This window comes from Ursus arctos, unplaced genomic scaffold (genome assembly GCF_023065955.2).
Source record: "Ursus arctos isolate Adak ecotype North America unplaced genomic scaffold, UrsArc2.0 scaffold_13, whole genome shotgun sequence".
In the NCBI taxonomy this organism is placed as follows: Eukaryota; Metazoa; Chordata; class Mammalia; order Carnivora; family Ursidae; genus Ursus; species Ursus arctos.
The window spans coordinates 18,981,439-19,009,007 of record NW_026622797.1 but is presented as its reverse complement, the minus strand read 5'-3'; the positions used below and the strand labels follow the sequence as shown (position 1 = coordinate 19,009,007).

General features: G+C 40.0%; 1 protein-coding gene across 3 annotated transcripts in view; it reads left to right on the top strand.

Annotated features, from left to right (window-relative positions):
- The window catches only part of GRM1 (glutamate metabotropic receptor 1), a 390,861-nt gene that overhangs the window by 313,992 nt on the left and 49,300 nt on the right, over nt 1-27,569 (top strand). For all 3 annotated transcript variants that reach the window (XM_026504989.3, XM_026504990.3, XM_026504991.3), the window contains exons 4-5: nt 11,660-11,906; nt 16,350-16,518. In XM_026504989.3, coding sequence (XP_026360774.1) covers nt 11,660-11,906; nt 16,350-16,518 — 416 coding nt within the window. The remainder of the gene's footprint in view (nt 1-11,659; nt 11,907-16,349; nt 16,519-27,569) is intronic.

Genomic DNA, 27,569 nt, shown 5'->3' with positions numbered 1-27,569 from the left:
ATGCACGCATATGCCCATGCTTGCACATGCTTTGGGTTAAGTAGATGCATGTGTGCATTCAAAGTACTATACTATTTTGAAGCTTGATGTTCTGCAGCATTCTTCAAATGAACTTAACATAAAAAGGGGAAGCCTCCTTCTCATTAACACAAGCCATGCTAAGTTGTCACAGTACTCTGGATGAGGTTAGAAACATGGCATTAGTCCCCCTTCACTGATTTCTTTCATAACTAGGAACAAAAAGGCAACAGTGGAGATAAATTCCACCCTTAACTAGGGATAAGAAAGCCAATGTGGTGAGGCACCTGGGTGGCTCAAGTGGTTAAGCATCCAACTCTTGATTTCAGCTTAGGTCCTGAGATCAGGCCCCGCATCAGGCTCCAATGCTGGGTGCAGAGCCTGGTTAAGATTTTCTCTCTCTCTCTCTGCCCCTCCCTGCCAGCATTCTCTCTCTCTCTCTCTCTCTCTCTCTCTCTGTCTTTCTTAAGGAAAAAAAAAAAAAAGCCAATGTAGAGATTAGTTTGTTGACAAATGAGCACTGGAACCAAGGCTTATATATTCACCCTGTATATGCTCAGAAACATTTGGGAAGGATAAACCAGGGAAGAGATTGATCAGCATGACACTGCCACATTGATCAAATATGACAGCTGCTTCTAGTGGTGAGGTCAAAAGGAAACCCATTAAAAGTATCTTCTCAAGAACATTTGGCATTGATTTTTCAATTGTGCCCCCTGAAAGTTCACAGAACTATAAAGTGAAGGCAGCAATGATTTCACTTTCCTCCATAACTGCTGAATCAGAATCACCCGATATGTCTACAACTGCTCCTATAGACTGAAACAGCATAAAAATACACTGGTGTATTTTTTTCAAGTTATATAAGTCCAGGGGAAAAAGCTTGTATTGTGTACCAAGGGACACGTGGTTTATTGGTGAGTTTCCATTGCCCCTGGCTTCCTTGAGTGTGATGGAGATAGAAGATTTAGAAGCCCAGATTAGCTTGTATACAAAGAGCAAGGATAGCTGGGGGCCATTATGCTGCCAGAAATCCACCACAACACATCCCCTATTTCTACTGCCAATTACAAAGCCACCATCATATTGTCAGAATAGACTCCACCTGCAATGGAAACACAGCTTCTTGTCTCCATGCAGTAATAAGAGTTATTTAGACAATTGTCTTCTACATTATCTCAATGTTTCTCATAGTGAATGACTGTGACAGCTCAGGAGAAGGTTCATGACCTAACTGAGGCTTTATTATTATTGATGGTGACTAGAATACACTTGAGAACATTCAAAAGGAAACCTGATGTGATGACTATAAGCTATTACTTGAGATTATTGAATGTAAACTGTAATATAGATGAAGTGTCTACTTAATACATTAGTCAAATTAGGAGCTCTTAACATCTGTAGAAATAAAATAAGAAGCTGTGTATAAATGGGAAAAATGAAGGTTGGGAAGTTCAGGCAATTATTTCAGTCTGAAGCAGTGAGAAAGTTCTTCAAATCACTGAAAAGATAAAACCAAAATTCTGTTCCATTTTAAGCTTGTGAACTGAGTGTTGTAGGAAGAGAGCTGTTCAAGGCTCATATCCACTCAATTGTCTGAGGGGAGGAAGATGTTAGTACCTGGAATAATAGGAATTTTTAATATCTTTCAAAATAAAATTTTAATGATAATGCAGCTTATGTATTTATTTAACAGAAAAAGAATTTAATACTGTAATGACTGCATTCTCATTTTGAAAATCCTCAGCTGTCCATGGTGCTCATTCCATATGTTGGACTCTGTGCTGCTTGTACATTTTAAAGAGTCAAATTGTGTGGACCCAACTCTAAGGATGAGAACTTAGAAAAGGAATCAATCACATAAAATTCCAGGTAGGCTTCATGCAGGAGTTTGGACACAGACTGCTGGTAAGCAGGTGTAAAACACTGAATGAAGCAAGGAAGAAGAGGCTTCCTGCATAGCAATATTGACAGAGGTACAAATACACGGTGTGGAGGAAACAATAAAAACTCAAGCTTTTATAATAATTTAGCTAATAAAGATACCAATAGTACTAGCTATTATTTATTGAACTTCAAGTAGCCAGTCAGGGAGTTTTAGACAAAGTAATAAGTCAAAGGGAGTCCCGGCAGGCTTTTAGTACAGAAGTCTCAGGCTTCTTTCTGGCACCATCGCTCCTTTTTAGGCCTTACTTTCCTAGATGGTTGTCCAGTTCTCAGTGACTATTTTCAATATGCATAAGCTCAGGAGTTTTATTCTAACCCAGTGACACCCATGAGGTCCTGAGGAAAATAGGTGAACTTAAACAGGCAAACAAAGCAAAATTAATGTTTTCCTATAGTTAGTTGGGGTTTGAATCTCAAACCAAATTCAGAATTATACAGCCAAGGATAGGCCACATAGAAGCCTTGTTACAGCCTGGGATAGGCCACACAGAAGCCTTGTTCTACCTGACCTTGTTAGACCCAAGTTATTTCAACCCTGCTCCATCTTTTCCAAACTTTCCTGCTCTCCAAACCTCCAAACTTTGAGTTCAGATTATATCACCATTGAAAAAGTCAATTTATAGCATACCTAATAGAGCCCAATAAAATGGGGCCCTTCTCTTCCATCGTAAAAATATACTAGCAATTGGCTAAAGAAACTATGGTACGTCTAGACAATGGTATATTTTTCAGTGGCAAAAGGAAATAGCTATTAAGATGTGAAAAGACAGGCAGGACACTTAAATGCATATTACTAAGTGAAGGAAGCCCATATGTAAAGGCTACACACTATGTGATTCCAACTAAGTGTCAGTCTGGAAAAGAAAAACTATAGGGACAATAAAAAGATCAGTGGTTGCCAGGGGTTCAGGTGGGTGGGAGGGATGAATAAACACAGCATACAGGCTTTTCAAGGAAGTGAAAATACTCTGTATGATACTATAATGGTAGATACAGGTCATTAAACATTTGTCCAAACCCATAGATTGTACACCACTAAGAGTGAGTTCTAATGTAAACTATGGACTTTGGATGATAATAATAGGTCAGTGTCGGTTCATAAATTATAACAAATGTACCACTCTGGTGGGAATGTTGATTCTAGGGAAGGCTGTGCATTGATGGGGGCAGGGAGTATATGGGGAAATCTGTGTACCTTTCTCTCAATTTTGCTGTGATTCTGAAACTGCTTTAAAAAAATAAAGTATTTAAAAATATATGTACACTAACATTTATCTAATATTTGCTCTGTTGGGGGTTAGGAATATGGAAAGCTTTTAATTTTCCTATTTGTACACATATATTTGTATCATTGTATATCAGATCATTTTCTTAGTATAAATTTTTGCAGTAAAATTACTCAGCCAAGGTGTTTCTTTAGACTCTTGATGTATTTTGAAAAAATTGTCCTTCAAAAATCTATACTATTCATTCTACCACCAGCTGCATATTTGAGTGGTCATTTTACCATATCCTGACCAACACTACATACTACCATTTTGTAAAATTTGCCACTTTGATAGGTGCAAATTACACTTTTTGTTTGCTTTGGTTACTAGAGTAGACCTTTCTCTTTATTGTGCATTTTGTATTCCTGTCAATTATCTGATTAGTTTTAAATTAAATAATGATTTTATTATAGTATGTTCAAATAGTTATAATTGTTTCCCTTATGTGAATTTTGTTGCAAATAAATTTTAAAAATATAAGTCTGATTTACCAAGCACATCATTGTGCTGTATCTTTAGAATAGGAATTTTCTGGAAGGAAAGTTGTTGGAAGTGTTGCTATCTGAATTTCTGCCATAACACACAGACCCCAAGTTCTATGAGAAGGTCAAGTCATACGCAGGCAGTAATCCCAGGGTCTGAGAAGCTAGCTTAATATCTCTGTCCTTTACTTTCCACATTTAGCTTAGCTCCTTTATTTACTTTGTTCTATGAACCTTTTAGCAACATCTCTACCAAGTGGAGTAATTTTATTGAAACATTCAGTTTTATAATTAGTTTGCCATATAATGGAGTGTGTAATAACATTTGATGGCCTCTTATGATTTTACAACCTTTGGTAAATTTTTATGAAAGGAGGAAACATGGTAGAAGGCAACAGGCATAGTGAAGTAAAAGCATTCCTAGCTTTTCTACTACCACCAGGCAGAACCTGGGAAATGAAAGACTGGGAGAGGGCAAGACTGGGAAGTGGGCTGTCAAATTCTGCTGAAATCTAGTCTGGAGGCAAAACCCTGCTCCCAAGGAGTACTGCCTGGGTTGCCATATTGCACATCTCTGGAAGGTGCCATTCTCAGAGAGTTCAATGATAACGGTACCCCTGGAGTTCTGCAACATGAAAGTCTTTCTTGGAAATAGAGACAGGGATAGGCAAGTAAGTTAACCAGAAAAGGGAAAACCCATGTTGGAAACAAGAAGTCATGGAAGAGCCATGTAGACATCTGCAGACTAACAGTGGTCAGAGATGGTACCCTTTTAATGGGCTGGTTCCAGGGCAGGACTTCCCTCTGTAGGAAGGGGATTGTGAAGAACAAGTTTTTAAGCAACTGTGGTACCATAGAAGCTGCTAGGGAAAGTACTCAGACAGAAATATAAAGAGTTAAGTATTGGATTGGGCAAATGATGAAGCCACAAGATCAAGACTAGGAGGAATAAAGATGATTCTTGTTGAGTTGAGGGATGTAGCAGATACTGTTGGTGCCCTACCCAGATCATCCTTCCCAGCCAGAATACTCATAGTCCTGATATGCTGATAACAACCCCCAGCTACCTCCTTCTATGAAAAATTGCTCTCAGACAACCTGGAAATGCCTCATCAGGAAGGCTGCACCTCCCTGCCACTTCTCTTACCCCCTAGAAGCACTTGGCCAAATGACTGTCTGACTCTAAAGTTCAAAAACTGGCTCCCTTGCTAATTCTGTGGTCCATCTGTATTCCAGAACATATTTGTGGGATCAGACTGAAACTTCTCTCCAGCTGAGAAATTGCTAGATTATTATCCAGCCCTATCCTGATCCCTTCCCTCTCTTTCTCTTGAGAACACAACTCAATAAATCATTAGCAAAAGAATCTCTGCCTTAGGTTCTGCTTCTTAGCAAGATACGTGGCCTGGAATCTACTAGATCATAGTTAATAGACTCAAGATTCTAAAAATCTTTCCAACTTTTCCACCCCATATCAGGATTGATTGTGAGGCACTTGTCTAACTACTATCAGCATTGGACCCTTTAAAGGTATCTGCTAAAATGAAGATTCCTGGGCTGTATCATAAATCCACTAAAAAAGCATCACCATTGTTGAGGCCCAGAGCACCCTGGGAGAGTCTCACACACTTTAAAGATTAATAGTGATGTTCCAGGGCTTGGAGTAGGAAGATTATTGATGGAAATCAAGTGGGTGGGGCAAATGAAGAGAAGTGGACCACAGGATATGGGCACCAGGCTGAAGCAGAAGTTGAAGGCTGAATGCATAGCTAACACAATGTAATACAAATAAGATGAAACTCAGCAGTGAGAGCAACTTTCCCAGAGAGGGATTCAGAGCTTAGAAATATCTACTAGAGAAGTATGTGTTTTTGTATTTTTCTGTCACTTCCTTGACCCTTAGGGATCCCCCTTATAAAGTAGAGATAGTGAGACCTTCTACCTAACAACTTATGTGCATGTCATGGAGATAAACCGAAACAATGTGCTGGGTGCTTTAAACCAGTTGGAAGAAAGGGAATTACATAAATACAAGTTTTAACACCATTGATACCTTCCTGGCTGAGTTTCAAAGCCACAGTCAAGTTTTGAAGCCTTATAATATTCATGAAGCTATAATGAAGTTCAAGAGGCTTCAGATTTAATCTTTAAAATGTCAGTCAATGAAAGGGATTTCTTATTCAATTTCTAAATTATTCCTAACTGAAGGCAGATAGTACCTACAAGATTTCCGTAACTGGAGACTCATATTGGCTTTAAGAGTAAGACTGCATAATGGATAAGTTTTCTCATTAAATTTTGGCTGAATTTCAAAGGGAAAAAGCCTTTCAAATGAAGAGGGATTCTGTATACAGGAATTCAAGCAAGGATGAGGTCTGGTCATATATCACCAGGGCCATTGAATAGTCTTGGGCTGAGAGAAAATAAGGTTGTCAAGACAAAGGCCTCAAGCTTATGGTGATTTATTAGTGGGAAACAAGGTATCATGGCACACTAATAGCACATGAAGATGCAAGTAATGACACATCTGGTGCTTTCCAGCACACAAAACCACTGCAGTACAGCATACCCACTTTCCCTAGGACTGTTCCACACCTAGCCAGACATAAGTGGTGGAAAGCATGTATAAGAGAGAATAGCAGATTTTCATTCTGGTCTTAGCTTATTCATATTGATTCTTATTCAGTGCAACTGTAACTCAGTAACAAATTCTGGCTTTGACATCTCCATATATACCCAGGAAAAAAATAGGGTCAACTTTCTAGATATTGTTTGAGAAAATTTACATGGTATTTGTGTTGTGTGGCTATGCACAAGGTAGTAGATGTTTCTGGGTCCAGCTTCATCATCTTAAAAAATAATCTGGATTCTAATTATGCCCAGATGTTTATATTAAAGGTAATCCATAGGTTGAGAATGGGGCCACTCAGGTATCGATGACTGTCACTGGCATTTAGCAAGGACGACTAAAGAGTGCAACTTTCTGGTCACTGGTTTTCACCTTCTCATTCCCCAAATCTCACACCAGTAATTAGGGTCAGATGTACCTGTGCATTTCATTTCTTCATTTCTGTTCATGTTTCTTAGACTCCTAACTAGCAGTGAAATGGTTGAAGGAGAAATGAGCCAAAGAGAGGAAGAGAAAATCAGCCTGAAGAACCAGAATTTTATAAGAATGTGTGATCTGACTTTTCCCCATTGTGTCTTTCTAGACTTAAAGGAAATAAATATTGGAAAGATGAAGAATGAATCAATGATTATTTTCTTGAACTGGGTAAAAAATCATGGATACAAGAATTAGCTCCTCAGGATTTAGGATTTTGTCTCTGGGTTCTTTGGATTTATTCACAGCCATTGCAACCACTGTTTGCCCCCCTATGAGGAGGAGCTTAACTCCTTCCTGGGAGCAACACATCCTCAATGACAGAACCAGTCCCTCATCAGGAAACCAGAATCTCCCCTACCAGCTGAATCCTACTGATGACACCAGATGATTTAGCATCTGTGTTTGCCCACATTAGCAGGAAATGTAGTACAATCCATTTCTAATTACTTTCCTGACCATTGTCCCAAATAATACGTACAGAAAAATATTTAGGTTTAATGAAATATGGTTATCAATAAGAAACACTTTTTTTTTTTTCTATTTGGTAATCTAGAAAATAGACCCTACAACTGAGAACCACAGCAGGGATGGGAAGATAAACTTGTCACTTGTGTTAGGCAAGAATCCAAAACAAGTAAGCACATATTTGAGGCAAATCAGTGTCTGTTAAATGCCAGGAACTACTCCTCTGAGGGATAACATTCCAAGCCTGTTAGATGGCAAGGGTAACCAAGATCATTTAACTGAAATAAGGAAGTGTGATTTTTTTTTTGTTTTTGTTTTTTAGGAAGACAGTATGCTCTGAAAATAGATGAAGAGTAATAGCTTTTAACTTTTGTAGTAGGCAGAATGGCCCTCTGCTGATGTCCAAATCTCTGCAACCTTTGAATGTTATGTTACATGGCAAAGATACTTTGCAGAGATAATTAAGGTTAAAGGGTCTATTTTAAAAATAAGGGGATTTTTCTGGATTATCCATGTAGACCCAGTCTAAACCACATGAGCCTTAAAAGCAGAAAAATGTGGCAAAAGGATAAATTGGAGAGATTTAAAACATGAGAGGGACTCTACCCACCTTTTTGGAGTGGCCATATGGACAGTGTAGAAAACTTATTGGAATAATTGCTGGCTGACAGGTAGGGGAGAAACAGGGACCCCGGCACTACCGCTACAAAGAATAGAATTCAGCCAATAACCTAAATGAGCTTGGTAAGAATTCATCCCCACATTCTTTTTTTTTTTTTTTTTAAAGATTTTATTTATTTATTTGACAGAGACAGCCAGCGAGAGAGGGAACACAAGCAGGGGGAGTGGGAGAGGAAGAAGCAGGCTCACAGCAGAGGAGCCTGATGTGGGGCTCGATCCCAGAACACCGGGATCACGCCCTGAGCCGAAGGCAGATGCTTAACAACTGTGCCACCCAGGCACCCCCATCCCCACATTCTTATGCGATGCTACACAAGACCCAACTGGGCCATGCTATACTGAGCTCTCTGACCTACAGAACTGTGTGATAATAAGTAGGTATTATTTTCAGCTGATAACTGTGATCATTTGTCAAGGCTGATATGGATGGTATATTAACCTCCATCCAATTACAGAAAGTAGATAAGAGACCCCCATGGAGAAGACAACTAGCTTTCATAAAATCTACCTTCAAAATAAATACTGTAGTGATCTAAGGAATATTTAAGAAATGAAGAAATGCTTATTTCTCTGAAATGTTAACTGGACAGTGTGCTGTCTCCACTCTACTTCTATGATCTTTCCTGATTTCCAAGTCATCACAGACGCTGAAGGCCTTCTTTTCAACCAACCAGCTGACTTTAAGGCCATCTTTCAAGGGCAGTTGTTGCCCAGACTATATTTTTTTCCTGCTACTTACACAGCTCAAAATGATTTTCAAAACTAAACATGTTTAAGGTTAGCAAGCTTTTTTTAAGAGAGAATGGGACAAACTAAAATCTATGTACTTATACTCTGCTTACCTCCCTTCAAATCTTACGAAACGGATATTAAGACCCTCATTTTGCAGCTGAAGAAATTGACCTTGCTCCCAGCTCCATAACTAGTAAGCAACACCCTAGAGATGGAAATTCATGCTGTCTGGCTCTTAAGCATGGGGAATTTAAAGGACTTCTCCGGGTAGTAGTTAATTACATCTCCTGCTTCTGACAGGTTTCTGAATTTATTAATAGGATTTTAAACTATACAGACACATACACATACAAAAGAGTAAACTAGTCTCTCTTCATTTATATAATACCTTTCCCATTGTTTCTTTCTCACTATCCATTTTTTTCCCAGCTAGAAAAAATATTAAATATAAAAACACAATATTGTCTTATTCTACAGAGATTGATTCTTCCTCCCCTGATGCGTTCTCTCTGGGCTGGTACAACCCTACAGGCAGGGTGGGACATGGTTCTAAGTGGGCTCTGGGATGAGAACATTCTAACAAATATTCCAGGACAGCTGATGGAAAATTCCTGGCAACTCCTTGAAGTCCAGTCATGTAGGTGTCTAGATTCTGCCAGGATCAGCTCCTCATCCAAAAAATCCCTCCACTGAGAGGCAAGGCTGCAGGGCCCTCTGCACTCTCTCTTCCTGTGTGAATCTGAAGTTCACAATTAGCACATTCACATTTTTTATAGCGTGGACTTCCCTTTCCGGTCGGTTTCTGTGTCTCACAATTGAGCATGTCATTATTTCAGCCTATCTTGTTGTTATATACTCTCAGGTCATGTTGCCTAATTGAAGCATGTGAACATGTCCCATCACCTCAACTAGACTATAAACTTCTTTGGGCATGAATATCAGTTTATTAACTTTTTGTACCCCATAGCATGCCATTATGCATTCACACAGTGTTAGGGATATGATAGCACAGAATAAATATCTGATAGATTTACTTACAATTAACCCCAAATAGGTGGTGGATCCTGCCTTGTTATAGAATATATATATTAAGCCCTGTTTTTTCTGATCAGGACATTAAGAAATTTTAAATAAAGCAGCACTGTAAAATAAAATAGTTAGTAGAGGGGGAATAACATCAGGCTAACAATGTAGTGTTTAGATGTGGGTAAGAGAGGGAAAAAAATAAGAAAAAATGATTTTTTTTAATCCAAGATAAAATTGAAATTCTAGGAAAACAACATAGCAATAACATATAAAGGTTGGTTATGCATGATATAAAATTTATAATATAAAAAAAGACAAGTGAGGATGCCTGGGTGGCTCAGTCAGTTAAACATCTGCCATTGGCTCAGGTCATGATCCCAGGGTCTTGGGATCAAGTCCCGCAACAGCCTCCTTGCTCAATGGGGAGCCTGCTTCTCATTCTGCTTGTGCTCTCTCTCTCTCTCTCACACACACATAAATAAATAAATAAATAAATAAATAAATAAATAAAATCTTTAAAAAATATATTTAAATAGTTAAGCTTTTAAAAATAACTTTTTAGGGGTGACTGGATGGTATAGTCAGTTAAGCATCTGTCTCTTGGTTTGGGCTCAGGTCACGATCTCAGGGTTGTGAGATTAAGCCCCACGTCGGCTCCATATCCAAATTGGAGTCTGCTTGGGATTCTCTTTCCCTCTCCTTCTGCCTCTCCCACTCATGCTCTCTGTCTCTGAAATAAATAAATCTTAAAAAAAAATTACTTTTTAGAAATGTCATATTTCATCTCAAGCTCAACATCAAAGTCAGAGCTCTTTACCATTTCTTCCAAACACTACAACCTTCTCTTACTTCTCTGCTACTCTGTAGCAGGGATCCAGTGGCCCATCTAGGATGGAATGAAGAGGTTGGCTGCCTGCGGGTGCAAGGAGCCCTGTGCTTTTCTCAGCCCCATCAACGGCTGAACTCATGACCTTTCCCAGCTTCTAGCACCTGGAGCATACATAGCATAGAAGCCTCACTATTGGTTAGGAGTGGGGGTGGGGGTAGAGGGGAGGGAAAGCCCGCCATAGAGAGAAGCAAATTTCTGGAACTAAGTACAAAATCTCTGAATTATGCCAGTGATGTGTTCCAAATCTATTTTGCTTTTCAAACCTATTATCTGTTTGCAACAAATCCGGTTGGGTTTTGAATTTCTTATCCGTACATAAGTCCTGAAGTTTAGACTTCTGATATGAAGCTCCTATCTAACTTGATACTATTCTTGGTAAACTTGCTTGGCAATTGGGGAACTTTTGATCACTGTAACATAGGTAGAAATGGTTGCAGGTTTTTGAAATTCACGGGTAAATGTTAAAGGCTAAAATTAAATGTGTAGTATGACTTTTCCATCAAGAAAAAATACCTGAGTTTCTAATAATCAGCAAATCTGATTCAAATATTTCTATACTGTCAACCATATATAAGAAGAGATTCGTACTACCTAGTTCTTCTTAGTCTGGGTTTTTGTGGCCCTAGACATGATAAAGTTAGTGGAATCATCAAAAGAAAATATCAGGGTTTAGGTAATACACAAACTGAGTTATTCTAGATTGTGAATTGTCGTAGAGGATATTAAAAACACTTTCCCAGTACCATGATATAGGGAGACTTTTAATATAAGTCTCTGTGAGCCAAGAGGGAATGAATTATTTTCACTGCTCCTTAAGGATTTCCTTGCAATATTTGAAAGTTCTTTATTTTCACCTCTATGGTGTTTGTTTCATATGTTATGAAACCATTATTGAATTCAGAAAATAAAATTGAATAAACTATTTGCACATAGAACTAGAACTAGTCACATGCATAAGGCTTGAACAGAGGTCTCCTTCCTCTGAGACCCCTGAAAAGCACTGAAAATTAAACAATTATCACAACCATGTGTTTTTGTGTTGCAGGCAATGAAAGCTTAGAAGAAAACTACGTCCAGGACAGCAAGATGGGGTTTGTCATCAATGCCATCTATGCCATGGCTCACGGGCTGCAGAACATGCACCACGCCCTCTGCCCAGGCCATGTGGGCCTCTGTGATGCCATGAAGCCCATCGACGGCAGCAAACTCCTGGACTTTCTCATCAAGTCCACATTCATCGGTGTGTCTGGAGAGGAGGTGTGGTTCGATGAGAAGGGGGATGCTCCTGGAAGGTAAAGCAGTCTTTTCTGTAATGGGTTCAAATAACCTTGTGATCCTCTCTGAGCTAGACAGATGGCAACCTGGGTCCCTTTGGTTCCATGGTTTCCAGGTGTCATGAGGTTAGATACAACTAGAAAGGTCAAAAGATAGGGCTAATCTTCGATGGAAATTATGTTATAAAACATTCAAAACTTATTGGTAAACACCGACAATCCTGTATTCTTCCAGTACCACCCCCCTACTCAGCTATTACCCTGGCCCTTCCCTCAGAATGCGTGGAACCTCCTACAAGCCCAAGAAACGGAAGAGATTACACCTGAGCAGCAGGCCCCTCCCTGGCAGTCCCAGCACCAGACCCGCATCTTTCTGATTGATTGGTCCCAAGGCCATGCTGGTTGTGTAATATTTTAATAAAAGCTTAATATATGGGACCCCTGGGTGGCTCAGTCTGTTGTATGTCTGCCTGAGGCTTAGGTCATGATCCTGGGGTCCTGGGATAGAGTCCTGCATCCGGCTCCCTGCTCAGCAGGGAGTCTACTTCTCCCTCTCCCTCTGCCCTTCTTCCCTGCTCATGCTCCCTCTCTCTCTCTCTGTCAAATAAATACATTAATTAAATCTTTTTTTAAAAAGAGCTTAATATATGAAGAGAGCTAAGTCCTCTTTGTGTATCCCCTTTCCTTGGGCTAACTTATGTTCCTGCTAATATGTCTCTTGAAACAAAAAAGAAAAGAATTTTCTTTCTGGTATCAAGTCTCTATGGCGTCCAAAGAATTAGGAATCAAAGAAAAATTAAACCTAATAAATATATATGTTTCTCCCTAAGTCGTTTTATATACAGTCTGTTCTGCAACCTCTGCTTTTATAATATCAGCTAGCTCACATGTGAGAGGTAGAGAATGATGTCAGTTTAAAGAGCAGTTGTGTTCGTTCATATGAATTTTTCTAGGCAAGGGATAATCAGAATCGTGGTAGAAGATTAAAGTCTGCTGCAGGAAAGAAAAAGGCCCTCAGCTTGGCTGCTATACAGTATGCCCACAATCTTGGTTTTTTGGTTTTTTTTCCTCTCATAAGCCCTGTTATCTTTCAGTATATGATTTTGCAGAATGAGAAATTTTAGGAAAGCATATGTTGTGTTAAAATGGAACATCAAATCACTTAATCCTCATTGCTATAGGCATATCATTATCCTCTTTTACAGATGATAAACCGAGTGTCAGAGAAACTAAGAAACTCACCTAAATTCATGCAGTGAGTAGCTGGTAGAAGCAGTGCTGTCTGAATCTGATGCTTATAATCTTTTTGCCACATCACGCTGCCTTTTAGCTAATCCTAAAATTAGGCAAAGATGCTGGCAGCCTGCTTAATGTCATTTCAAAGGTACCGTAAGAGACTATCTGACCCTAAGTAATTCCCAACATATCTCTTCCTTTCATGTAAGCTTAAAGTTGTGTGTTCAGACACTGCTCAGACAATGTTCGGACAATGATGAATTTATCAGATTCCTTCCAGGCTGCCAGTTAGGTAGGAGGAGATGTACATCCAAATATGAGTGGGGTGGATGGAATGATTTAGGGCCTGAAGGATGTCAAAAGCTTCCAGGTGGCAGGCACCCTGGGAAACAGTACCAGAAGGAACAAATGGACCTAAGATTCAGAACACCGAGCACTCTCTCCTTCAATCGCATGGTTGTCACCCTGGGTTCCACTGGAAACTGGGCTCTATAAACTGTCAGATTTGGAATGGAAACCTTCCCTCATGATTCTCTAAGACAACGTACACAGTGTGCCCAGCACAGGATGAGATGCCTTTTAGACACGACATACATATGAGTTTCCTCCTGCTCTCTTTATTTGTAAGTTACCCAAAATATAGGCACACAGTTTTAGCTTGTTTATCCTCCATGTGTAATTACATGTTCAAATCATGAGCTTTCCCCTGGGTTCCTTTTCAAGGATCATTTCCTCATGCTTGAAACTGGTCAGCTTAATCTGTGTTCAGCTTCTGTTTCAACCACCTCCCTCTGCTTCCATCCCCTCTCATACCCCCATTCATGCTCTTGGTCCCTCATGTAATTATTTTAGTTAATTATGCAACATAAACTGAGTGCATCGAGAGGATGATATAAAATTGTAATTTACAGCATGAGGATATTCCAAATAAATGCCATCATGCCGAGAAGGGACTCTGGGGTCAAGAAAAAAGAGCCGTGTTCATTAACACACATAGCACAGGGGAAGGCCTCTGTTTAGTGTCTCAGTTTTTTTCCCTTGGTATCTCTCAGTATTTTTGTCCTCTGGCTTTTGGAACTTTTTGAAAATGTGTTTTCATGCCAAAATATTATGAATTTTTCAGTTTCTAAATGCTAATGGAGTGTGAACTGGTTTCTCCTATTGAAGAGCAAACGGGGATTGAAATAAGTCTTAGGAAACTGATTTATAGGAAAAAGATACCCTAAAGCTAGCATAGCCCCCAAAGTCTTCACTGAAAGTGCATAAGAAGAGTCAATAACAAAATGGGATAAAACATAAAAATTACAGGAAGAGAAAAAGGAAATTATTCACCAAACATTCACAACAGGCTCTATAACCATGAGTTTAAAATGGAAAAATATTAGAGGCGTAGATTAGCTTCACTGATCAGCAAGATGAGTAGGAACCATCAGCCCACGGTTAATAGCCACTTGGATATCTCTTAGAGAGCCGCTCTGAAGAACATGCTGGGCTGGCTCCACAACAAGAAGAATGAGAACCTTTATTTATTAGCCAACAGAGCAGCAGAGAGATGAACAATGTGCTCTAGGTGTGCCATTTTCTCTTCTCATCTGGTAGGTTCCATTCTCCTGGAAAAGTAGGGGGGACATTTCCTTTTCTCTCCCAGAGTCTTTCCCTTTAGAGAAATGACCAGAATGTGGATGTGGAGAAGCCACTAGCTACCCTGTTGGTGGCAGAATGCATTTGCACATTAAGAACAGACAGAAAAGCCAACAAAGGATATTAGTTGTCTGGATAAAGAACTAAGCCAGATATAGCCAGTAGGTTTTGGATGCCAACTAAGGTTGACAGTAGCTTCCTGGAGTGCTGGGCTGAGAAGGACTCTGAGTCGAAGTCGGCTTTAGGGAGAAAGAATTGCAAAATGGGTGGTGTTGGGGTTGGGAGATGAAGAAGAGGAATACATGTTAGGTAATTACCATCTGTTTCTTCAGGTCAAGCACAAAGAGCAAGAGACCATGCCTCTTATATTCTAGAGCAGAACGGTGAGAACTGCACAGGTACTGCGGCAAAAAGAATCCCATTTTGCAGAGCAGCAAGGGGGAGTCAGGCATACATTTTTGGGAAACTGCCACATGAGTTATAGTTTACTTGGAGTAAATAGCAACATGGAGAAAAGATTGAAGAATGCCAAAGGATTTCCAATGACTGAGAGAGACAGCTTTTGTTCTCCAGTTTTCTTATGGTAATGAAAATAACTGGAGTATTTTAGGGCATTCATAGTCATACAAATATGAATGATATAGTGATATTGCCTTACAGATGCATTTGTCCCAATTGTGAAATAATTTCTTACATGGCTTATGCTAATTAATCCTCACAAGAACCCCATGAACCTTTAAGAGTTTAGTGACATTCCTAGGTAGTATAATCTACTGCTAAAATGTTAGAATAGAGATTCTAGCTTACGCATTCTAATGTCAAGTCCTGTGCTCTTTTCATCGCTTTGGAGAATGCTCTCCATTGCCCACACTGAAAAATGATGAGGTCTGGCCCCCAGAGCACACTCTGGCTGCAGTGAGGATTTCAAAATGTACATTTTGCCATACTGTAGCATTGCAGCATTTGAAATTACTAGAGTAACTGACACCGATTATTTAGATTCAGAAATATTTGTCCTAATCAGGGAAGAGGCCAGTTTAAATGTCAGTGCTCAAGATGTTAAATCCCCAACATCCTTGTTAATTAAAGCTGTGTTTCTCAGATTTCTTGCTTTATTAGCACCTAAAATAGGTTCCAGTCGTGGTAAAACTCACTTCTTTTAATCCAGTGTAATGAAAATGACAGCTGAATGTGAAAAAGGACATTAGAATGAAAGTAATCAAGTTAAGAAATTGATGTTCTCAAGAATCATGACTTGTTCGAAGAATAACTTAGTGAATAATGATTTGAGGGAGATGGTAATCAACTCAGCACACATAGGATTATTTGGGGGGAGAATAAGCAGAGAAACGCACAAAAGTAATACATTCTTTAGCAGATATGGACAATACACGGAGACTACAGAGTGAAACACACATTTTGGAAAATCAGAGGAAACATTAGAAACGAAATAAAATATTGACAGGCATTAGAACGTGGGATGATTCTTGCTCTTATCTCCCTTCTATTATATCTGTTTACCAAATTTCTTTGTTTTCTGCATCATGTCCATACTCTCCAAGACACGTGTTGTTTTCTCCGTAGGTATGATATCATGAATCTGCAGTACACAGAAGCTAATCGCTATGACTACGTACATGTTGGAACCTGGCACGAAGGCGTTTTGAACATAGATGATTACAAAATCCAAATGAACAAGAGTGGAGTGGTACGATCTGTGTGCAGTGAGCCTTGCTTAAAGGGTCAAATTAAGGTAAGCTGGCCACAGATGCATTCTCAGACAGGAGGAGGCCACCTGGATGGGCCAATGTAAAGAAAAACATTTTTCTTAGACAAGATTGTCCAGAAAGAGTGTGCCAAGCTTTCTTTTTTTTTTTATTTTATTTTTTTTTATTAATAATGATTTTTTATTATATTATGTTAGTCACCATACAGTACATCCCCGGTTTTCGATGTAATGTGCCAAGCTTTCTGTTTTTGTTCTTGTGTTTAGCTAAAATTGGAAAAACAAAGAAAGATTAGGAAATGAAATAGGCAAACCATTCGAATATTTAAGAATAGCCCTTATCTGAATTGCAATGATGAGCCGAAATCTTCAATACAGTATAGAAAGCAAGGGGACAAATACTCGAATTAAAAATTGAAACAGAAGTAAATGTGGAAACCAAAACCAGTGATACTGCTTAGTCATAGTTGTAGCTATTGTTAAAGAAAGCAGAAGCCGAACAATACAAAATAACCACGTAACGAACATAAAAGAAGTTGAAATGAGCTAACACGGAAGCTGCTTATCAGTTCTCTTTTCACCACCACATTCTTTGATTTTTTCCTGAAATTGGCATTTTCTAGCCAAGAGAGAGTCCTCACTTCCTAATTATTCTTAGAAGCTTTTTTTATCAGCCTGGGGCAAGTGAGTAACCACGATATTGCTGTATGCATAACAGTAGAGTAAATAAACATCAAATATCGAGCCTTTGGCTGGGCAAGCTAGAGAGAATTCTCAGTGAAGAAGGCAGGGCAACAGCGCTGCCTGGATCCATGCTATTTAAAACCGAACTCGATGATGCCCTAGGAAATGGAGTGTAGGGCTGTGACTGCCAACTGGCAAGAGGACGGATTAAATGACCTAGTAGGTCTTTCCCCTCTCTAATTTTCTGTGATTCAGCTCTTGGAACAGACAGGCTGTCACGTCAATGTCGCACAGCACAGCTGGGCTGGAGTGGACACCATGGGAGGCGCTGGCCCCTCCGGCCACGTGCACCCCTCCCTCCAGCCACACTGCCAGGCCGCCTGCCCTTCTTGAGAGCTGCGGAACCGCCCCTGTGGTGAGAAGCCCTGACAGGTACACTGAGGGGTCTGGTCATGTGCGGAAGTGCTGGTGCAGAAACTAGAAGAGCCTCACCTCTACTGGTCAGTGAAGGCAGAGGATTTGGAAACGGCAGCATCTTTTGAAGAGCTGTCGTGATGGACTCAAACTGTCAGTGATACGGGCCACTTTGAGGAAGCAACAGACTTCTGAGAGAGTGCACCCTAGTTCGTTTGATTGATGGGTTGGTTGACTGCATTTTATTTTTTTATTATAGTTAACACACAAGGTTACATTCATTTTATTCACCCTCGTTTTAAATTTCCTGTGCCTTCTATGCAGATGTGATATTAAAAGTACTTAATAATTGTCATGACAACTAACCAATCAGAATGGACTCCTTCTTGGTGCTGTGACAGGGTGCTGGAGGCCTGCTGCCAAGCCCAGGGTTGTTCCTTGGATCGTGGGGGGATATGGGCGAGGAGTCCTGCAAGGCTGGAGTAGCATGGGGCATTCAGGAGGCTCGAAGATACCATGAGTTTCCACTCTGCACCGAAGTATTTCAGCAGTGTAAGCATGGCTGCAGCCACACCAGTGTGTATGGGCTCCTCCCCAGGAATCCCATTTCTGATTCTTGTCCTGATGAAATTTTTTCACTCGAGGCTGTCAGGTGGTTTAAAATCCAGAAGTCCATAGCTTCTTGACTATTTCCACTAGATGCCAGACCACTGGATTCTATGTTTGTTATCCTTTCTGGATGGTGGGGAAACAGGACATCTGAGATGGGGGTCATACCATGGGGACAAAAGAGATGCCCTGAGCTCAGGTACTTCTGCGACTCAAAGAGTGGGTCACACGTCTGGCTCAAGCCTTTCCTGCTTGTGTGGTAATATTGTCTACGCTGCACACAACCGCTGTAAAACAGTTTATGGAACTACAAAGTTGGGTTTTTCAGAGTATAAGAACAACCAACCAACCAACCCTGGCAAGAGAAAACAAGTCAGTCTAAAGAATCTCTGAACTCTAGCCCCCTTTCACAATTCCCTGCTATCACTGTGATTGCTGGCAGGCCATGCATGGGGGGCTCACATACCATGTGGATTCCGATTTGTACATTCCAGAAGACAGGCCTTTCCTCCCCGAGTTCAGAGGAAAGGCTGTTTGCATACATCTCTTTGCCTAGATACTAAAGTATTTCTGGCAACACGTTTGCATTACGCCCATGCAGCGTTTGTTATTGAAGGAGATCCCAGAAATCATCGTGGAGCCATTACAGAGCACTTGCTATAAATGCAAATCTCTTGGGGTCTAATTTTAGAAATATTTTGTACCCTGCAGGAAGAAAATATGGCTGTTCTCAATGGCACCTGGAGTGGAGGTGGGGGAGGTGGAATGTTTGTTTGTTTCCCATAAGCACCAAGGGAGGTATGGAAACAAATGAAATCTGAATCCCATTTGCCAAATGATAGTACTTATATTCTTTCACCACCAATTTGCCACCTACCAGGCCCAGGATGCAGAGAGCCAGATCCCTCAGTAGCCACTACAAAGATAAGAGAGTGGCAACAACGAGCAAGGTGATTGTAGGACTTGCACTTGCATTAACTGGGAAATATAATGTTTAGAAAAGAAGTATTCATTTTCAATATCAAATGCCATTTAAAGTGCTAAAATAAATGATTTGACTCTTTTTATGATAACCTATAGAACTCTCTTATGGTAATATCCCTCAAAGTAATTAGAAGTCCAGTTTTCTTATGTTACTGATTTTTAGAAATATAAATATAATATCTTATAAATATAATATCTTACAGAAACAGAATTTATTTTAACCATTCCATAAACACAGGTCAATAAAATCAAACTTTTTATGGTTGTGTGTTATATTAGTCAGGGGGTTCAGACAGGGAAAAAAGAACCCTTGCTGGATTGTTTGATAGAGGGAATTTAATATAAGAAATTGGTTATAAAAGTGAAGGAGGATCCCCAGGGCACCTCAGAGGTCACCATCAGCAAGAATCGTCCTCACCCTGGGCCAGAGGGACCCAGGGAGAAGTCACAACTGCTCCTAAGATGCCCCCTGAAGTGGGCACGAGAGGATACCTTGGCTTCTTCTCTCTCCTTCTTTTCCGTCTCCCATTAGGTCCTTGCATTTTGCCAACATCATCCAGAAGACATTGGCAAAAAAGCCTGGACAGTGTAGTTCACAGGTTTCCTTGAAACCTTAAAACTAAACAAGGCTTAAGTGCTAGTGCATTACTGGGAAATAGAATCTCAGAAATGCAAGAGTGAAGGGGAAGGGGAGAGGCCACGGAGGCATTGAAAAACGCCGCACCACCACCGTCACTGAGGTGATGCTTTACTGAGCAGGATGCCACTTCACTGAGTACAACTAGTCTTTCAGCCTCCCACAGATCTCTGCACAGGCCGCTTGGACTATCTGCTGGAGCAAGGAGGAAAGAAGGATGTGTGCACCTGTGCCATGCCATTTTCTGCTTCCCGTGGTCAGAGTTTGCTCACAGGAAGTAACACCATCTGATCCCTCTAGGCAGCTACTGGGGAAGCCAGAATCCATGTCCCGTTCCATGGTCCTTTTTCAGATTAGAAGTGATTAGGGGACCAAAGCCTCTGTAGGTCTCCTGCAGTCTGGTCTGGGCTTCTGTTGTGCTGAATACAATGGAGGCTGTTTTGAAATCCAGAGACAGACAGGTGGAGGTGCCAGCCGGAAATGAGGCAACAGTGATAGAGGCTGAGGTAGGGGTGCAGAAGTGTCCAGGACTTTCCAAGAGACAGTGGCCAAGGGCCTAGGAGATAGGCTGGAGGAGGAGGTTTTGATGCAGCACACAACGTGTACACAGTGGATCTGTGAGCAAACACCAAGGGCCTGGCACATGTGGTGTGCAGTGACTTTTCTTGGTGTGGTGAAGGGCAGGAAAGAGCCGAGAAAGGGCAGGAAGACGAAGAGGGGCAGTGAAAGGAAGGAGAAAGACAGTGGAGGTCAGGGACAAATGTTTATCAAGCATATTCTTATGCAAGTACAAGAATAGGTGCATTACAGTCACCGTTTAAATTATTCCTTAAAACAACCCTTTTAAAGCCGATACTATGGCCCCCATTTTGCAGATGAAGAATCTGAGGCCCAGAGAGGCTGAGTCACTTGCCTCAAGCTTTCTCAAGCTAGAAAGTGCCAAAGCTGGGCTCAGAGCCAGCCCAGAGCTTTCAGCATCCCATCGCCTCAGGTTGTTCAACTACCTGTCATTAGAAGACTTGGTGTATTTTCTACAAATGCAAGTCTCAATTGCTAAGCCTTATTTTCTCAGTAGTTGACAATAAAATTATAAATAGAGCTCTACTTTAACAAGGAATAGAATCTAGAATTGAGGAAGCAGTATTAGCGAGGGAGCTTGGAAGAGTTTAATAGAAGCAAGGAAACCAGCGGTGAAGTCGAGGGAAAGGATCCTGCAGATTGCTTTCCCTGGCTCCTAGTCTTTTCCTTTCCTCTCCTTTCTTTTTTTTCTCCCCTTAAGTTTGCCTTTGGGTTCTTTACTTTAAGAGGATGGTTTTGAGGCTAGGGGCTTGGGCATGAGGAATGGAGAGCCCCAATTTTTCCTGTTCTCACCCAGCCAGTCAAAACAGAATTCTGGAGAAATTACATGAACGTAATAGAATGTATCACAAATGTGTCCTCATTTACACATGCCATATTGTCATATAATAAAATACACCTTACATATGTATAGAAAAGCCCAGGTACACATATCTTACAAACTACAGACTTTGGAATTAGGTTAACTAATTTCCTTTCAAGGGATAAGCCTGATTTTTTCCTATTTGTTGACATTTTCTATTGGAAAGATAAAAGTTTAGTTTCAAAAGGTGTTAGCAGTGTGGACCCCAGAAGATTGCTTAACTTAAAACGCTAAAGCCCCTTGTTCAGCATCAGCTTCCATGTCCCTCTGTTTCCCACTCCAGTTAGATCAGCAAAGGGGTCAAACCACGGATTTGTTGAGTATCAAACTAAAAGGGACATGTTCACTTTCATTGTGAACCAAGATGTCTTCAAAGTTGAAAGGGCGCTAGCACAGTCTATTAAGAAACCATTTACATTGACCTTTAATTGGACTTACGTGTCCATAGATTTAATAATGCCGTAAGCATGATTAGGTAATGCTGCTAGAGGAGTTTGTCTCTGGGTTTTTCTGTAGCTAAGTATAGCTGCTTGAGAGAAGTTGCCATTGTAGAAAACTTGTAGTTTCTAATAATATCCTTCTTAAAAAAATATGATTGCTAATATTAATTTCCACATTGACACTCTCACCTTTCAACATAGGTCAGTGATTAAAAAGCAGCCACTTTGTTGCAGATCTTATACTTCAAGGCTCTGCAGAGATTAGGGATGAGAGCCTCACATTCCAGAATATTTGTCATTTTTAGCAACCTAAGATCATCCCTTTAATGCCTGCTGTTAAACCATTCTTTCTGTAGCCTCTTTAGCATCATTTCGTCTTCCTCTGTACATTTTCCTGCTCTTGAAAGAACTCTCTCTATATTTACAGTTGCTTACTTAGCCCAGTCCCAGCATTATTCTGCAAGGGATGCTGTCTCTCTGAAAGGCTGGATACCCATTTTGGCTAAAATCGTCTAGCAGTTAGCATCACCCTACCTTTCCAAATGATAAGAAAATAAATGTGATAAGGATGAATTTTATATGATAGGACATATATTATTTGTCAACAATCTTTCCTGTTATTTTATGCAGAAATAACTACAGGAAATAGATGTGTCTTGGGTCCATGCTATCCAGTATCAAAGTTGAAAAGAAAATGTAGGCACATTATAATGTTTGTACTTCAAGTTATAACACACCTGCCAATATCACAATTAAATATCCTCAGGGAGAAAAACAACTTTGATAATGTGCTAGATTACGAAACATTGTATTATGTGCAATCAGATAAATGAACTTTGAAAAGTGTTATCATTCCATTTATTTTGCAATGATGAAAACATTGGAAAATTTTCATCAAAATATAAAATAACCAAAGAAAGGGGGTTAATCAGAAGGGGAATGAAGCATGAGAGACTATGGACTCTGAGAAACGAACTGAGGGCTTCAGATGGGTGGGGGGTGGGAGAATGGGATAAGCTGGTGATGGGTAGGAGAATGGGATAAGCTGGTGATGGGTAGTAAGGAGGGCATGTATTGCGTGGTGCACTGGGTGTTATACACAACTAATGAATCATTGAACTTTACATAAAAATAAATAAATAAATAAAAATTAAAAATTAAAAAAAAAAATTACCAAAGAGAGGCTATAACACCATTTCCTGGTAATTCACCACCTGATGAGATACTGTCCCTTTGATCCCAATACCTGGGATTGGGAGGTTAGGGCAGTGGGGTGGAAAGAGCTCATATGGTGCACCTCCTTGCACTCTTCCTACCTTCACATTGAATCCGAGTAGCTCACCTGCTGATTTTCTTCTAGGTCACTTTATGGATCATACAGGACAAATTATTTTATATTCATTTTTTCCATCTGCTATTGCCCCAAAATTCAGAGTTCAAAGTGTGTCATATTGTAGCTACACTTCTTTATACTTGTAGCTATTTTTGTTTTTATATGCTAGGCTATAGCATTTAGAATAGTTTCATTCTCCTCCAGTTCATGTGCTTTGAAATTGCTTGGATAGGCTGTTTTCCCTCCATGGCAATAGGAAGAAGAATTTTGTCTTGAATTTCGTGGCAAGAGAATCATTTTAGATTGACATCTGCCTCAAGCAGATGTTCCCACAGTGCAAACATTACTCTCTGGTCACTACATGGCTTGCACAGGTGTGTCATGGCCTGTCCCCACCACCCAGCACATCCAGCCCATCCGCCTGGAGCTTTTGGACATTTTTTGAAGTTATTTCATGCTTACTAACTGTGAATTCTCTTTGGATACTTCCCATATCTGTAATGGTATTTTTATTTTTGTTCAACTTTCTCCCTATTTGCTCATAATTTTGATCTAGTGAATACTTCCCTCATTTTTCCTCACTTTCAAACATGAGAAAACACATTAAATTGACCACTCATATAGCCACCAACTACATTCAGTAAATGTGAATCCTTCACTGTATTTTCTCTCCCCTCACCCTTCTCTTAATTTCTTTTGTCCTCTCTCTTTTTCTTTCCCATATGTTCTCCCTGAGCCATTTGAAAGTGAGGTGCAAATATGAAACTCCATACCTTAATACCTCAGCTTGTGTTTTCTCAGAATAAGATTATTCTCATACAACCATGAGCCGAGCTAAGAAGTTAGCAATAATATCACCAACCACGACTGTCCCATCCACCTCCGCTTTCTCTTTCTCTTGTGAATCAAAGCAAACTGCCCACTTAAACTGTTCATAGTTAATGTAGCCATTTTGGCAACCAGTGAAATGATGATATGGTTTGTCCATTATGTAATCCTTTTTAAATTCCACCGCAGGATGGCAAGATCTGAATATAAATTGCCCACAGGAATATATAAAAAAAAAATCCTTATCTGAGAAGCCTGTGATTGCATAACAATGATATGATCTGCTCCAGCAACTAAAAATATATTGGCTACAATTTTGAAAAAAATGAAAACAAAAATACCTTTTTTTGGATATCTTATTGTGCATGTGAAAACATGAAATTACTATGGTCCCTCTGGATGAGGAGGAAACTCTGCAAGCACTTGTCAGAATGACAAACTCTGTGGAATTATTCATTTATCCACAGCCACTCTGAGTAATCCCTACGTCTTGCCCCTCATAAGTTGACCAGAGTCTATGCTGATCACCTGTTTACTGAAGTTGTTAGTGATCACCTTAGCTTCAGACCCAGCCTGCCAATTTTGGGGGATGAGTCCTGATAGGCACTGCTGCTAAATCACATGACATGGGACAGTGGCAGTGGCACTGGCAGAAACAGGGCCCATTTGTTTTTGTAAGTAAACATTTACTGAAGTAGAAGAATTTAAGGAGGCATTTGCTGTCAGGGTTGTGCAAGGTTGTGCAGGTTGTGCATACTTCACAACGCTGAGGAAGAGTGTCTCTTTAAATATGGCCCCTAAGTGCTGCATTAACACATTACATTAGATTTTGAGCTCCCTAGCCTTAACAATGGGGCTTTTCAAAAATTTATCCCATGCATAGGGCCATGTCTGGCACACTGGGCCACTGAATAAAGGTTGATTAATTGAATATATATCTACCAACCTCTGAGATATAATTTTGGTTCTCAGCATAACATGTCATCACCCTGGCAGCCATTGTTACACTGGGAAGAGCCTAGCTTTTGGACATAACTGCAGATAACATGACTGAGATTTGCCCAAGATATGGATCCCTTCTGCAGCGGCTGCCTCATCTGCAGAATGCACATAATTAACTCCACCCGCCGGAGCGGTTGTGAAGGGTTAGTGTAGCTCTGTACAGGGGTCCTAGCAGATAGCCTGGTTCAATATATGTCTGCTCTTGTGATGATTTTATATTCCTATACCATTTTTATTACATTTTCCCTGTACTAGATTAAAATGTGGGGATTTTTTCCATTGGTATTTTTAATTGAGTTTTTGTAAGTTTTTCTTCACTATACTCTTATTTTTCATTCTCTTTGAATTCATTTCCATTTCTTCTGTTTATGTCATAGTCTATATTATTTTCTTCTTTTCTCCCATCTACGTTATTGGGTAATTAATATGTGCCAAGAACCATGCTAGTGATGTGGGCAGGCTGGGTCCAAGGACCCAGGGGAGGGTGTCACAAGACCAGTCAAGAGGGCCCTTGGCTTTGCGCAGGATGGAAATCAAACATGAAAACAAAAACAAAAACAAAAAAAAGCCAGGAGCCAGAAGAAGTGGAAGAAGAGTTTATTGAATAGCGTGAGTGACAGAGAATAGCAGACAGAGTATCTGGGAGACTTGGAAAGGAAAGGAGAATGAGTCTTGTCATTGTTTGGGGGAGGGGTATAAATTAGAAAAGGGCCTAAGGTACCTGTTTCTTCAGGAATCAGGGTAAGGGTCCAATCAAGGTGAGTGTCAGGTGAACAACAGGTGCTATTCCATAAATTAGTGAAGCTAGGAGTATTGATGCCACTATCAGCTCAGGTTTGTTTGAAGCGAACGTCCTGGAACATGTTTGGGATCTGTCTTTTCTTAGTTGTTATCAAGGATTTGGGGCCTAGAACAAAATTCAGAGAACGATTAACTTTCTTACTTCCCCCTTGAAATGAGAACAGAGCTTCTTCGGCGTATTTAGAGGCAAAATATGGAACATGAGTAAATGAAGCCCAGTAGAAAAGAGATGGAGCTTTTCTAAAATGGAGTCCCTTCAGCTTCTGTATTTCACTAGTACCACGAATGCAAAGGAAACTTAAACAAGGCCCCTTCCTTTGAGGAACTCAGTTCAGTGGAGAGAAAACATCCATATTCAAGTTGCCTGCTGCCCCAGCTCTCATACAAGACATGGTGGGGACAGAGGCGGGCAGTGCTAGCTCGTCTCTCATGCAGCTGATTCCAGCTGATTCTCCGACAGTCCTAAGTAGAATAGATTCAGTTTCTTTATTCTGTTTGGTCTTTCAGGCATTTTTCTTCTGAAGAAAATTTTCTGTTCCCTTTGATTCACAGTTACCTTTCCTTTATTATATTCTCCTGATGCTATTTATTTTCTTTCATTCTTTTTTTTTAAAGATTTATTTATTTGAGAGAGAGGGTGCACACATGTTGTGGGAGAGGCAGAGGGAGGGAATCTCATGAAGACTCCCCATGGAGCCTGGAGGCTGGCACGGGCTCTATCTCATAACCCTGAGATCATGATCTGAGCTGAAGTCAAGAGTCGGTCACTTAACTGTTTGAGCCACCCAGGCACCCTTATTCTTTTTTCTAAATAAAACCTTAATTTAAAAAATCCATTTCAGGTTACTTCAGAACGTAGTCACAAAATGAACACTTGATTTCCTTGCATAAATACTTTAAGACTCCTACAGGGTCTATGTAATTGAATCAGGGCATTGTCTGTACCAGCAGCTCACCTGGTCTCACTAACAATAAACAGCACCATGCACACAGGACATAAAAAGAATCAAAGCAGGCTCTGGGCCTTAGTAAGCCTTGGTCCTTCAAGGGCAGTTTCAGTAAAATATCAAAACTGTTCTTGTGACTCAAAGCTATCATAAAAAGTGTTTGCTTGTGACAAAAGTGAAAAAAACACTTTATTCAGAAATTGATTATATACTATAGTAGTCCCCTCTTATTTGGGGGATATGTTCCAAGACACCCTCCTCCTCATGGATGCCTGAAACCACAGATAGTACCAAACCTGATATATGCTATGTTTTCTCCTAGAGCTGCATACCTATGAAAAGGTTATAAATTAGGTGCAGTAAGAGATTAACAACAGTAACTAATAATGGCATATAATAATTATAACAGTATCCTGTAATAAAAGTTATATGAATGTGACCTCTCTCTCTTTCAAAATATCTTATTATACTGTACTCCCCCTTCTTCCTGTGATGATGTGAGACGATAAAATGCCTACGTGATGAGATGAAGTGAGGTGAATGATGTAGGTACTGTGATGCAGTGTTAGGCTACTATTGACCTCCTGATAATATGTCAGGAGGATCATATGCTTCTGGACAAAGACTGACCATGGATCAGGAGGGGCCACTATACATGCAAAAGAAGTATCAGTAAGCATGACTTATATCAAAATACAGAAAATATAAAAATAATCAATATTCATGCTATTGGGGAGGTTTGGATATAAATTAGAGACAACAGGAATTAAAAAAGAGCTGTATCGGAATGAAACATAATCTATTATATGGATATGAAAAAATTAGAGGACAAAATCTAGCCTGTAGTAATAAAATACCAAGTGTATTTTAGCTACTAGAGAATTATGAATAAGGCAATATTCGAAGGGATTTACTGCTCCAGAAATAGTGTCTGGAGCTTGTGATGTATCTGCCCTTG